The sequence below is a fragment of the Phlebotomus papatasi genome, chromosome 2, assembly GCF_024763615.1.
Source record: "Phlebotomus papatasi isolate M1 chromosome 2, Ppap_2.1, whole genome shotgun sequence".
Lineage (NCBI taxonomy): Eukaryota > Metazoa > Arthropoda > Insecta > Diptera > Psychodidae > Phlebotomus > Phlebotomus papatasi.
Window position 1 is genome coordinate 85,020,101 of NC_077223.1, and position 14,468 is coordinate 85,034,568.

Below are 14,468 nucleotides of genomic sequence, written 5' to 3' on the forward strand. Positions count from 1 at the left end.
TTGTTTTGGTTTTTTGTGTTTTTTTTAACGCAGATTCATCCAAAGATGATCTACAATCGACCACCACTGAATTGTCAAAAGTGTCAGTTCAGATTCTTCACCGATCAGGGCCTCGAGAGACATTTACTGGGCTCCCACGGTTTGGTTACAAGTTCCATGCAGGAGGCTGCTAATCGCGGTCAAGATTCTGGACGGTGTCCAGTTTGCGGAAGGGTAAGTTTTCAGTTCTTTATTTTATCATATTACAGATTTTTTTTTATCTTGATATCTAATATTTGATCAAAACGGTTTTGATGAAATTCTCAACGATTTTATTTTATTTTGCAAAATTATTGCAAAGTTTCTGTTGGAATGGATTTAATGGAAATATGATCCTTGGAGCTTCTTAAATCTGTTAAATCTGATTGGCGATAGTTTTTCAGGCTTCGCACATAGGTACTCTGGCTTCGAACGCTCCATATTTTTCCCATATCTCTTTAATGAATTTGACCTGTCTAGGGTAGTAAACTTTAATAGCTAGTCTTAAGTCACACATTTCATGAAAAAGAGGTCAGATTCATTGAGCCCAAACACAAGTAGATTTTGATTCTCCAATAGTGTCTTGGATAAAAGGTTTGCACAAAAAGTCGTTGATGTTCGAAGAATTCAAATTCAATTTCGAATTTTTATACTAAATTTTCGAACAAGGTGGGGAAAATTTATCAAATATCACACTAAAAAGCTAGCAAAAGAGTTACTCTGTTACTCACTTACAGACGCTTACTGTTCTTGTCCCATTATTTAATCACTCCATAATCTCTGAGTAACCCTTTTGTCAGCTTTTTAGTGTGATATTTGATAAATTTTCCCCACCTTGTTCGAAAATTTGGTATAAAAATTCGAAATTGAATTTGAATTTTTCGAACTTCAGCGACTTTTTGTGCAAATAGAGTCCCATTTACCTTTTATCCAAGACACTATTGGAGAATCAAAATCTACTTGTGTTTGGGCTTAAGTTCCAAACCTGAAAGCCTTCCGTTACTGAAATGCAGGTCACAGATTTTACATTGAACGTTTTCAAATTTTTCTCGGTATAAACATCGCTGGATAATCTAATTCTAGACGAAAAATTTGAGATTGTATGGGATTGTTGATATTTCTGATTAAGGGTTACATTACGGTCAACAGAGCTCTTGATATCCTTATAATTTTTACTTTAATAAACTAACTGCCCCTATTTCTAGGGTAATGTTCCTGAGTAACTAATACATTCTCTCTTTGATAATTTTCATTGTCAAAATTTCAAATATCATTTATCCCTATTTCGCAGCCTTCCCCTAAAAAAAAACAGGGAATAATCCTCAGGATTTCCCTAAAGTTCCTAAAAACAGAGAGAAAACTTTGACCCTGTTCAAATATGTAACAAACAAACTTTCAATAAAGTTGAAATATCTTACTGACATTTAGTTAGGAGAGGATGGGGTAGTTTCACGTAGCTGAACCTTTTTTTTTTAGGACTCATTACTAAACGAATGTTAAGTGAATCACATTCAAACTACCTATATGTTTATAGGACAATTCCTAAATAATTATTTTTTGTCCTAAAAATCTTTATTTTCGGAAGTAAGGCATGTGTGAAACTACCCCACCCTTCCATACTATTTATTGAAGTTTTAGAGAACTTTTGTTCAAAAATATTGTCTGAGAAATCATAGCAATAAATTGCGATATGTCACTGATACTGGTAAACTATTCGTGCGTGTGAGGGCGCAGTTTGCTCGTGCTAGGTGCGCTGGCAACTGTTCTCAATGTTCAATTCATAATACTGATTGGCCATTTCCATTGAAAAATGTCTCAAGAAATTTGTTAGAAAGTTTTCAACTCCATATGAAAAAAGGATGCTTTTATGAGAAAAAGTTCAATTTGGTTGAACTTTTTCTTATTTATGAGTATTTTATTTTAGTAATTTATGAGAAAAAGTTCAATTTGGTTGAACTTTTTCTTATAAATATAAAAGCTTAAAAATAAAAATTGTGAACAGTTCTCCACACTGTTCCTATAGGGAACAGCGCCATCCATTGAGTTTTTTCTGATACTTACATGCCAATGAGGTGTCAGCTGAGCGAATTTCCATAAAAGAAAACTTGTTTTCATTTCACAATGAAACTGTTTTTAGATGAAAATCAAGTAAATTTTGGTTCTTTGATGGTGAAAATAGTGCGTGCAGTGAGAAAATGTCCCTTTATTGGAGATACGGTACGCCCAGAACACTGATTTACGGGAAAGACGGGAAAAATGTTAGAAGTGCGTCGGATAACAGTAACGTTGCTATTTTAAAGTGGTAATGGTTTCAATTACCCCTCATTATCTCTTTCCCTGCTTCAATTTTCGTACTAAACGATTAAAAATATCCTTTAATAGTGATTTCACGAAGGTTGCGGTTGTTTTTATGCATTTTTACTCAGAAGCTAAATCAAAACAAACAAATGTCAACGAGTTGTTCGTATTCAAAATTGAGCTTTTTTGCGAGCTTTCATGTGAATTGGGAATTACAAAAAATTTCAAAATTTTCTCAATGGAAATAGCCCATTATGGTGCTATTCCAATGAAAAAATGAGCATGTTTTTTTTTAGTACATTGCTGTTCTCAAGTACTAAAAAGACCATGACTGTTCCCACATGTTATTTCAATTAATGCCAGATGGCATTGTGATCGGGTGAAAGTTTGCTCGGCGGAAATATTCGAATTCGGATTTCGGTTGGAAAATCAACAAGATTAATTTAATGTTTTAACTTTAATGGTGTTTTCTACATTTTCTTTATCATGATAGACAGGATGTAAGGTTCTTTTCTCTACACAAAAACTTCATATTTTCCCCAGTCCTCGTCGTGTTTCAAAATCACGAAATAGTCATGACAGGAACCGACACAAAAGTAAAGTTCAACTGAAATCCGAATTCGAATATTCCCTCCGTGCAAGTTTTCACCCCACCACAATACCATCTGACATTCAGTCAGTGTGGGAGTAACGTGTCATGTCAGTTTGGTGGCGTGATGCAGTTGGATGGCCGGGAGTTGGCAACTTTAGCCTCAACCGTGGGTTTTCCCAGGTTTTCCATGAGTTTTCCCGTGAATTCTCAGTGGTGAAAAGTCGGCGAGCAGCATTAATATTCTCTACTCATTATTTTCCTTGAAATGACGTATAGGAACAGACATGGTCTTTTTTAGTACTTGAGAACAGTAATGTGCTAAAAAAGACATGGTCATTTTTTCATTGGAATAGCACCATAAAACCGATATAAATTCGATTGATCAAAACCGGTTCAGGACTTGACAGCAATTCCGAAACCTTTCCTTACATGGTCTCCGATTGAGAAACACGCTCTCTAGACCCTGCTTAATCTTGAATCTTGGAAAATGAAAAAATCTCACGACGTATTTTCGAGCAATCCGAAAACCATGGTATTAGAGGGGGAAAGAAAGGTGGGAAAAAATTAGTCATGCCATCGGTCCTTGGGTCAACTTTTAAGGGGGTCCTCCAAAGGTCTTAAGTCGCTATCTCTAACCGTTTAATCCTTTAAGGACAATTGGAGCACATCTGTGCAAATTGTGTTTCTCCCGTTAGTGGCGCTGGTGTCATTCTGAATTTTATTTTCACAATTTACAAGGCCAAGAAATTATCAAAATCAAATAAAAAACCATGACAATTTTTCAAAGCTCTCAATTAAATCCATGTTTAATATAATATAAATATTCCAATGATTGTCGAAAAATTAAATATTTCAGTGTGATATTAATTTTATGAAAATTAATTATTACTTTGAGCATTAAATCACTTCAATGATAGAGTAAAAGTAATTTTCAAAATCATAAGGATATTTCTAGTTCAATCCTGTGTATAAAATTCCAGGCCATGCATAATTAGATAAATTATAGAAGTATAATAAGCACATCTGAATTATCGAAAACAAAGATAAGTATTCAGAAGTATATTAAATATTAAAGTAAATTGGATAATTCTTTTAATAGACTTCGTAAATCGATAAAAATAAACAGGGAAAACAAGACAAAATCAACAGTTCAGAATCTCATTTAATACGTCTAATACAATGCCATAAGTTTGATAATAATTACAAAGAAGCTTATTGTCTTCCTTTCTCCATTTTTCCATTTACCAACTGTTACCATTATTAACTTTTTTATTATCAGCGTCATTTCCGTAATAAGTGAATTCATTGATTGCAATTTCGAATTAAAATTTTATGAAGAAGTTCGCTGTTGCAGAAATGAACATTAATGGGAATTTATCCAGATTGATGCAAAAAATCTGGTGGCATAATCCTATATTCGTTTTGCCTTGAAGGTGTACCAGTGGAAGTTGCTGAATCACGTGTCCCGCGATCACAACATGACCCTCAAACCAGCCCATTTGTCCTACAAGTGCACTGTGTGCACAGCGACTTTTGGGATGTACAAGCAGTTCGAGAATCACGTCTACTCGGCCCACAGTACAGTGGCCAAGAAGGCGATGGACGGCAAGAAGAGTGGAGGCGGTTCATCGTCATCTTCAATGGGGGGATCACATTCAAAGGGCGGCAGCTCGTCTAGTGGTGGAGATTCGCTGCTGAAACCCCTGAAGATCAACGATGAGATCACAATTATTCCTCAGCCTGCCACAAAGCCCGGCAAATCGTCGCATCCCATGGAGATTGAGAGTCATGTTATAGGTGAGTGATTCATTCAATTGATATTTTCCTGTCTACATGATAACTGATAACAGATTTCAGATGAGACTGATTGGGGAAATCTTTTGGGGTTTTTCTTTAACTTTAATTGATGTGAATGATTCATTCATTTGGAATCACTCAATTGTTCTCAATTAAGTGGGGAATAAATTACGGAATGTTTCGAATTGATATCGAAAGTGATTATACGAAGAAATTTGATGGTATTTTTAGGATGGTTTTAGAAGATCAAAACTTGATATTGGTTTAATTAAAAGTCTTTCTTTGTCCTTAAAGGAATTTTATCATTTGGAAAAATGCTTTTCAGATTTTAATTTGAGGTTAGGGTAAGTGTGCCAAATTCCGGCCAGCTTGCAATTCCGGCCACCTTTTTTATTCCTCAAATTTCCATGAAGTTCTAGTTTTTATATACTCTAGAGATTATACAATGCAAAAGAAAAACAGAAAATGTAATTTCGACAAATGAGATGACGTGAAAAAGACATTGGAAGAAATCCCGAAGGGCAAGGAACTATGAGAATGAAGGTGGCCGAAATAGGCCACCAATGCTCTGTCTGCATTTTTATTCATTTTAAAATGTACTGAGAATGATTTTAGAGAAAATAAACACGATAAAATGTTTACAAGTTTCCAAGCAACACTCCTTAAGAAAAAGGAATAAAAAAATAAATTTCTATTAAAAATATTACATTTCAAATTTGAGATTTTGGCGCTTGCATGCAACTATGCCGAAATTTGGCACACTTACTCTATGTCCGAAAGACTTAATTGAATTTAATTTTTAAAACTCTAATTAGGTTTTAAAGTAAAAGGCCGAAATAGAGCCTCTCGGTTCGATCCTTGATTGAGCTGCACCTAATGAAACTGGGGCATTTTGTATGAGCCCCACCCTTATACGGGTTTCAGACTTACGGCTTAGTTATTTGGCTTAACTCGACTAATTCTTTTTCTGGCATGTGTTTTTTTTTAGGAAATTATTGTTTATGATTGGATGTTAAAGGCAAATGATCCATAAAATTTTGAAAAATGAGTAAAAATTTTTGTTCTTAAGATTTTTGAGACCTTCAGGAACTAGGCTAAACCTCCAGTCTGAAGTCGGCATTCCCGGTTATTAAGAATGATTCAAAGGTATTTTCGTATTACAAGGACGAAATCGTCTAGGGTGAATGTCCTAATTCAAATTTAACTTTGACAGAAGATTCAACACATTAAGTTCAATTTTCTTCTGAAGAGAATTAGATAAATTTGCTCCTTGACTCTTCTAGAATGTTACAGTTCAGTGAAAATTCTTTAAATATAATTTGAAAACTCCTTAAATATAAGAAAAATACGCGAGTGTAAAATTCTTCTATTGGAAACAAATTAATCCAAATGGAGACAAGGGCAATTTTCTAATTGGAGACAAACAGTCTCCAATTAACAGTCTCCGCGACAAAAGGCTTCCAAAACCTTGTTGAGTTGCTTTTAGCTCTTGAGTGCAGGATTTGTTCTTATTCCTGGTCTTTTCTCCTTTTCCATCTAAAATAATAAGAAAAACTCTCCAAAAAAAATCATTTTTCCGGGGTTTCATATTGAAGCATTTGCAAAAACACTTCAGAAAAACCCTCACGAAATAAGTAATTATGTCATTTGAAAACTTCACGTATTCTTAACAATAAAAATTAACACTTAATTTAACCAGAAAGGGGTGGCAAAGCCTCCCATGCTTTGCGAAATGCTCGAATTCGTGACTTAGATGGTATACCGCAAAAGTACTTTCGCATAATTTATCGTTTACCGGTTCTCAACCGATTTGAACCGATTCAAAAATTTCTCAAAAGATCCCCCAAACTAGTTTTAAAAGTAATAGGATTGATTTTCCAGATACAAATTTTTTATGGATTATGAACCGGTTTATTACCGATTCAAAACCGGTTGGAACCGGTTCAGTTTTATAGGAAATTCCAAGACCTTTCCAACGACCCCAAACATGACCCCATTTGCTTGATAAATGCGCAGTCTAGTGCCTTTTTAAGCTTTGACCTTGAAAAACCCTTATTACACTGAGAGAAATCCGTGAAAGTTAAAATAACATTCCGGAAATGTTAATTTTATCCTGCAGTATTGATCCGAAATCGGTGTAAATGTTATGCTTTTTAGGTGTATTAGGGGTTAAAATTATCCTTTTTCATGTTATTTCTACCCTTAAAAAGGTGTAAAATTAACATTAAAAAATGTTGATATATTTTTACACCTAAAAAGTGTTAAAGTTATGAAGAAAAAAAGTTAATCGCACCCCCGTTTTTTTCTCAGTGTAGGAATGATTCAACGGTATTTTCGTATATGGACGAAATGTTCGCCTGGGTAATCTCTAAAACATATCCAAAAATGAGAATATCGCACGACGCGTTTTCGAGCAATCCCAAAATAAAAATTTGTGAATATGAATGGATTTTCGCTTTATTTGGAGCAAAATTAACTAAATAATGAAACTGTGATATAGAAAATATATAAATATAATAATTTAGTAATGTATTTATCATGAAAACAATGACGTCTCCATTTAGAATAGAGAAAAGTTTCCATTTGGATCAGGCTTTGAATTAGCTTAATTTACCTTAGGCCTGAGCCTAGGAATAACTAATTATACGCTCCATATAGACTTAGAATATGGAGTTCGATGCTTCTCTTTCCGTGGTTTCTCCAAGACTGATTTCTTCCACTCATACTCTCTGATCTTTCGTCCCCTCGCGGAAGGGAAATGGCACAGAAATTTAACATAGTAATCATTAAAATTACTGTGGCAGAACTGCCGCCAACAATCGTATATCCCAAAAATATGGTTTTGGAGTTGAAGGAGAGGCGAAAATTAGGGGCATATGCATGGTTCTAGGGTAGATACCAACAGAAAATTTGTTGATATTACTACTTTTTTTTGATACGTTCTAGAAATCGCTTCAATGATAAATTGCTTTTGATAAAGTCGTTTAATTATTTTATTTTATTTCATTTATCCCTTTGTAACCGTTTGTCTATAATAGTGTTACGAATTTAGGGTATTTCGTTTATCGTCAGTTAAATCAGTATTTGTCGTAACTTCGTTTTGACAACTTTTCAGGTGACGAAAAATTCAGTTCAGCATTATTTTTCTTAAAAATGAGGCCCGAATGCGCAAATTACAAGCCACGCAAACGAGCAAAAGAAGTTACGTCAAATAGTGATTAGAAAAAGTTTTCTATGAAAATTTGTCGTTACTTGCCCAAAAATGGAAGTTACGACAAATTCTGATAAATTTTTATTAATTAAGGACGCTTACGATAATTTTTGGTTAAAAATAATTTTTAATGGGCTTATAAAAGTTTCTTTTTCTGAAGTATACGTTTAATAAACGAAATTACGCCGATTCTTAGTATGTATATATCCCAAAATCGCAAAAATCAAGTTACGACAGATGCTGATTTAACTGACGTTATTTAAACCTGCACGTTTCTTTACGAATATGAGAAAAATATGAAGTGTTTGAAGCCAGGAGTGTTTACAATACAAAACCTGAAAGCTTTGCCCTACATCAATTTATCAAATGTTTAAAGACGAGTCTGCAATCCTCCTGCAATTGGAATTGTTTCTCCAGTAATATAGCTGGCATCATCAGATAGGAGGAATGCTGCTGTTCCTGCTACTTCCTCAGTATGACCCATTCTCTGCATAGGTACATCATTTGCTATGCTTCGTTTGAAGAACTCTGTTTTAGAGTACTGGAATTATTTAAAAAAGAAAATGATATTTTCCTTGCACTGCCCCTACAAATACTTTAATTTTGATTACTTCACTTATAAATGTTGTATCTATTGCTCCTGGAGCTATACAATTAACTCTGATGTTATCCTGTGCCAATTCCATTGCAAGATGTTTAGTTAAGCGTAATAAACAGGTTTTAGATGTAGCATATAGACCAAGTCCCTGAAAAATTATAATACCATAACATTTTTTTTTTAATTGTGGAGAATGTATTTAATTATAAAAAAAATCACGACTTACGACTGCATCCTTGTATACTGTTACCGTGGACATGAAGAGCATACTTCCTCCACCTCTTTTCTTCATCGAAGGAATGACTTCCTTGGCCAAGAGGAAGGGTCCCTTAACATTAACGTCAAAAGCTTTATCCCAGGCACTTTCAGGGCAGTCAATCAGATTGCCAACATGAGGATTGACTCCAGCATTGATCATAAGAATATCAATTCCTCCAAAGTGTTTTACAGCTTCTTGAATAAGATTGGTCCTCTCTTCAGCATTAGAAATATGACACTGCACTCCGATCACTTCAATATTATCTTTCTTAAGATTTTCAACGGCTCTATTAACATTATCAATGTTCCTAGAACTCACAACTACTTTAGCTTTTTCTTGTCCCAATCTTCTTGCTATTGCTAATCCTATCCTAAGAGAAAATTCAAAAGTTTATCCGATGGAAAAGAAACAAAAAGTGCATTTAAGATTTGAAATTAAACTAACCCTTCAGAAGATGCTGATAAAACAGCCACTTTCCCAGCAAACCTTGAACAATGATACATGGTAACACTTAGAATACGTTTTCTTTACTGGATCGTTGAAGTGATTGAAACGAACTGAAGAGTAAGAAACACCAAACATCATTGATATATACTCTTCCATAGAATTATAAACTTCATCATTAGCATACCTTGTAGCGCAAAATTTAATGTATCTCACTATAAGTTAATCAATAAATATTGTTAGACTTGCGATGACAAAATGATAATTTATTTAATTGGTGTCATAATTAGGGGAAGGCTTGAAGGCTTTGCACACAAAAAATGATGTCCAAGTTATGTTACTTTATCTGATTCGTAATACAAACCGTAGCGTAAATGCGGATGAGTTTCTTCATTTCTAGAACTGAAGGATGGTCTTTACCGATCATACATGGTAGATCGATCACCTGCACATATGGTATCGATTCTTCAACTATATCAAAAAATCTCTGACATTTTAGGTTCATAATCTCACCTCCGAAAGTCCCAGGAAATCATCAGATCTTCCTCTAGAGAAAAATTAAATTTTAGTGGTAATTTGTGCGAAGGTTCAATTAAGTTTGTACCTTCGTACAAGATTTACGTCACCTTTCAACAGCTCATTTTCACCGTAAATTTTGCAGCAGACACTAAATATAACGGATCTCGAATGTCTAAAAGATGTTTTCATGAAACCACTTTTTTGACACCAATTTTTTACTTGATTCCCGTGAGAATTTCACTCTAGAAACGCTAAATTTCGTGAATGTTTTCTTGTAAAGCCTTGATTTTACTAAATTGTCACTGGACAATAAGTTTTTTAAGCCAAAATCGGTGGCAAAGCGTCCCAGGTTTTCCAAAGTGCTCGAACTCGTGCGACTTAAGGTGCTTTCATAATGTTTACAGGTTCTTAACCGATTTGAATTGATTCATAAATCACTCAAAAAATCCCCTGATATAGTTTTAAGAGTAATAAAATTGATTATCGGACAAAAATGACTATAACCGGTTCATTACCGGTTCATAATCGATTTGAACGGATTTGTAAATCCGAATTAGTTATAGGTTATGCACCAGTTCATTACCGGTTTATAACCGATTGAAACCGGTTTAGTTTTATCGGAAATTCCAAGACCTGTACAACGCAAGTTCCACCATTCCTCTACGGAGCCGGATATGCTCAAAAACGTCTTTGAATGTACACCACTGAAGATTCCCTGATCCACACAGTTGCAATGATTGTGATTTAAATTGGGATTGAGATTTGAAAGCGCAGTGTGTACGAAGCCTGAAAGCTTTCCCCAATGTCTAGACATTTTATGTAAATTTCTAGGCTGAACCTCCTCCCATCAAATGATTACCAGACTTTTCCTCTGAATACAATGGAACAATAATATTATTACCACCATTGATTTGTTTTTTTACCTCACAACAAAGTAGAAACTGACATACTCGAGACACTTTGAGCTTATATCAGGAAGTATTTCGACTTCAACGTAGGTTCAACCAATTTCCGATTTTTTTAACTCAGTTGTGAATGAAGCATCATCCATGTACAGATGAAGTTTGATTCTCTAAAAGTGTCTTATGGTTAAAAGGTAAATTGAACTCTATTTGCATAAGTTATGGTTATGGTCGAAGAATACCATTTCAGTTTCGAAATTTGCAAACAAAATTCTGACGTAAACCAGAGTTTCTCGAAGAGAAAGAATATTCGAAGATTGGTTTCGAAAGTCAGAGAAAAGACATTAGCCGTGCAAACAGACGGAATTCCCACGGAAATTTACCACGAAATATTTTATTCCGAATGCGAATTCCGGAGGGAAATTCCCATATTGAACTGTCAAATTTTTACCATCTGCTTTATGCGCCTCTGGTGGACTTTAACCCTTTAGGACGATTGGGTCACCGGTGACCCAAAAATGAAATTTTTCCTACGGCTTTCTAAAGTTGTATTTTGCTCTAAAAAGTTAGAAAAAATTATTTTTTCTGACCCTCAATTTTTGACCTTCTTAAAGTGTTAAGCACAACACAAAACTGCTCCGAAGATTTGAAATTCATATTGTGTTTTTTTTCCGATTAGGGGAAGGTGGGGCTACTTTGAGCTGTGGGGCTACATTGTTATACGATATTTTCGCATATTTCTAATGTAAACTGGGTTTTGACATGAAGTAATTTGGATAGACAAAATAATTGTAGATCTAAATAAAATAATTGTAAGTACCAGCTTCATTTAGAAATAGGCGAAAAAGCCTTATAACAATCTAGCCCCACAGCTCAAAATAGCCCCACCTCCCCCTATATAAAAACGGAATGTGTATTTAGAAGACATTTCTCGTACTTTATTTTATTAAAGTGGCTTTATTTTACCACAAGGACATTATTATTGTTATCTATTAATACATTTCTGGAAAATGCTTTAAAATATTCAGGGAACGTTTTCAATTGTTATAGCGAAAATATCTCGTCAAAAATCTGCAATTAAAGTGGATAAAATCAACGACTGGTCTTGGATATCTTTACTGATAGGACGTATTGATTAATTGTAGTTTATATTTTTGTTTCGAATATAAGAGTCTTTTAGAATATGACTATACAAACTGACTACAAAAAATTTTATTGTGACAAAGTCTTTAAAATAATATAGTTAATAAATAGTTTATATGGTTCTGGCTATTAATAACTGAACTTCGACAGCTCTTACTATTCTTTGTATTTCTTAATTAAAATTATTATATTCTTTACATTTTTTTATATAATGGGACTTATTGTAAAACAAAGTGTTTTGAATCTAGTTTTCCAATCATTTAAACCTCCACTGAAACGTTATGATGAATATTTAATTCAATCCAGAAACGTTAAAAAATTTGCCAGTTTTCAAAATTTATTGTAATATTTATTCGTTTTCAAATTTGCTTTCAAAATCAATTTTTCAATCACTATAGTAGATCTTACAAGTTTTTTCATATATTATTTGCTCAAAAACACTCCAAACAAAATTTTCGGAATTTTCCGGAAGCAAAAAGCTATCTCGAGGGAGATACCTTTTTGCCCCGAAGAGCATTATTGCAGTTGAAAATCAATGAAGTTAGGGTAAGTTCCAAATTTCGGCATAGTTGCATGCAAAAGCGTCAAAGTCTCAAGTTTGAAATGTAATATTTTAAATACAAATTGATTTTTTTTATTCTTTCTTTTGTAAGAGTGTTGCTTGGAACCTTGTAAAGAGTTTACCGTCTTTATTTACTCTAAAATTATTCTTAATACATTTTAAAATGAATAAAAATGTAGACATAGCTTTGGTGCCCTATTTCGGCCACCTTCATTCTCATAGTTTTTTGCCCTTCGGGTATTCTTCCAATATCTTTTTCACACTTTTGTCTTTTTTCGAAGCTACATTTTTTGTTATTCTTTTGCATTGTATAATCTCTGGAGTATGTAAAAACTAAAAATTCATGAAAATTCGAGGAACAAAAGAGGTGGCCGGAATTGCAAGCTGGCCGGAATTTGGCACACTTACTCTATATCCGTTTTATGACTTTTTGCCCCAGTCTCGGCACGGAAAGAGATATCGCAAAGTGGTTTTAGATTTGAGGTTTGAAAGATAGATAACATTTTTGAGGAATATAAAGAGTATCCTAAAAGATTTCCTTAGAAAGTACGCCTATTGAAAGGAACTTGAAAAATATTTTTGTTTTTTCTTTCTATTTAATTGCAGATTAAAAAAGAATTCCAAGTAAAGGTGAAAGGACAAAATGCCGAGAAATTCCTCAAGCTGTGTTTTATAATTAAAATAATGAAAATAAAGGAAGGATTGTAAGGTGAGTGTGAGTGTGAGAGAGAGAGAATATTATGTAAAAGTTTACTTTAAAAATTTCAACGCAAAACTTCTTTCACCGGAAGCCGACAAAAAGAAAATCTTATCGATTAATTTAACTCCTCTATTATGTATAGAAAAATTACAATAAAATAATATTTTATAGATAAAAGAGAAGAGAGAGTGAAGAAGAATTTTAGCCCCAAAATTTGGTTGGTTTTTCTTCGACGGAAAAGACAGGTTCTGAAGGATCGTGGAGAGTTTAGTAGAATTTTTGTGTTTCCTTTCAGCCTTTTTTTTTACTTTAAAATATTTTTTTATTTTATTTAGATGCATGAAAATGTGTGATTTCTCTGTGTTTATTAGGACAATTTAATTTTCTACTCTTTTTTCTCGGGAAGAACAATCTCTGTAGTATACCAGATTTATTGCCAAAACCAAAACCTATAAAAGTAGTTGAAAAAAATAAAAGAGGAGTTAAAAATAAAACACAGTAGAGAGTGCCTTTAAAAACGAGAGCACCCCTCAAAAAAAAAGTCATAAAAATGTTGCAGAAAAATCAATTTAATCAGCGTTTTGCCTTGCAATAAACCGATTTCTTTTTTTTATATTTAGAAGAGGAATTCATTTATTTTACTATTTCATTTTTAAATTCTCGAACAGATGAGATTTTGAGATCACAGGAAAGACAAAACGTGGTAAAAGCTTATGATGAAAAAAGATAAAAAAAAAAGAGTAGCTAAAAATGCTTTTTATGTTTATACTGAAGAAACAAAATGAAAGGAAAAAAATACGATAGAATGTATTAAAATAAAAGATAGAAGCAGGTGTAAATATTAATTTATGGTACGACAGAAACTTTCACCAGATGAAGGTTAAAAATGCAAAAAAAAATAATGGCACAAAATAAACAAAAATCCATTTTCTTACATGGACAAAATCCATAAAATTCCGCGTGAGACTGAAAAATCTCACGGTATAACTTCTTGTGGATATTAAAAAGAAAAGTAATGAGAAAAACAGAACTAAGAGAGACGAAGAAAAAAAACTTAGACATTAATGGATTAGATTTTAATTTAATTTATTAATTTTTTCCGAAGAAGAAAATTATATCTTTCTCAATATTTTACAATGATGTATTTAATTAGAAATGAGTAAAAGAAAATTAGAGACACTGGACGGTAAATGTGAATTTAAGTGAAGACGATAACTTTGATATGAAAAAAGAGAGAGAAAGGGAGAAAAAAAAATTAAATATGAGTAGAAGATGAGTTTCATTTGAATCTTGTATTATTCTCGTCCCATCCCCATCATTGATACAAACAAAATATTTAAAAAAGAACACACTTTTTTATGCTAATGAGAAAAATATTGACCCTAAAAAAAAAACAGATGGAAGGAGTAATATAAAGAAGGAAAA

General features: G+C 33.3%; 2 protein-coding genes across 3 annotated transcripts in view; one reads left to right on the forward strand and one right to left on the reverse strand.

Moving 5' to 3' along the window:
• Positions 1 to 14,055, forward strand: part of LOC129804809 (uncharacterized) — a 37,451-nt gene extending 23,396 nt beyond the window's left edge. For both annotated transcript variants that reach the window (XM_055852432.1, XM_055852431.1), the window contains exons 5-7: positions 34 to 213; positions 4,342 to 4,705; positions 12,950 to 14,055. In XM_055852432.1, coding sequence (XP_055708407.1) covers positions 34 to 213; positions 4,342 to 4,705; positions 12,950 to 12,954 — 549 coding nt within the window. In that variant the 3' untranslated portion in view covers positions 12,955 to 14,055. The remainder of the gene's footprint in view (positions 1 to 33; positions 214 to 4,341; positions 4,706 to 12,949) is intronic.
• LOC129804812 (dehydrogenase/reductase SDR family member 4-like) lies at positions 8,113 to 9,344 on the reverse strand. Its single transcript, XM_055852436.1, has 4 exons — positions 9,218 to 9,344; positions 8,741 to 9,143; positions 8,528 to 8,662; positions 8,113 to 8,457 (listed from the first exon to the last, which is right to left on the reverse strand). Exons 1-4 carry the CDS (start codon positions 9,274 to 9,276, stop codon positions 8,287 to 8,289), a joined length of 768 nt encoding a protein of 255 aa, XP_055708411.1. The 5' UTR covers positions 9,277 to 9,344; the 3' UTR covers positions 8,113 to 8,286.
• Positions 14,056 to 14,468: the final 413 nt, after the last annotated feature.

Bases quoted from the DNA above. Each gene is read 5' to 3' on its own strand.
- LOC129804812 (XM_055852436.1), bottom strand. From the start codon at position 9,276: ATGTATCATTGTTCAAGGTTTGCTGGGAAAGTGGCTGTTTTATCAGCA. The intron at 8,663-8,740 runs GTAAGTCGTGAT...ATAATTTTTCAG, and splicing joins CAGTATACAAGGATGCAGTC to GGACTTGGTCTATATGCTAC. The intron at 8,458-8,527 runs GTAATCAAAATT...AAATAATTCCAG, and splicing joins ATACAACATTTATAAGTGAA to TACTCTAAAACAGAGTTCTT.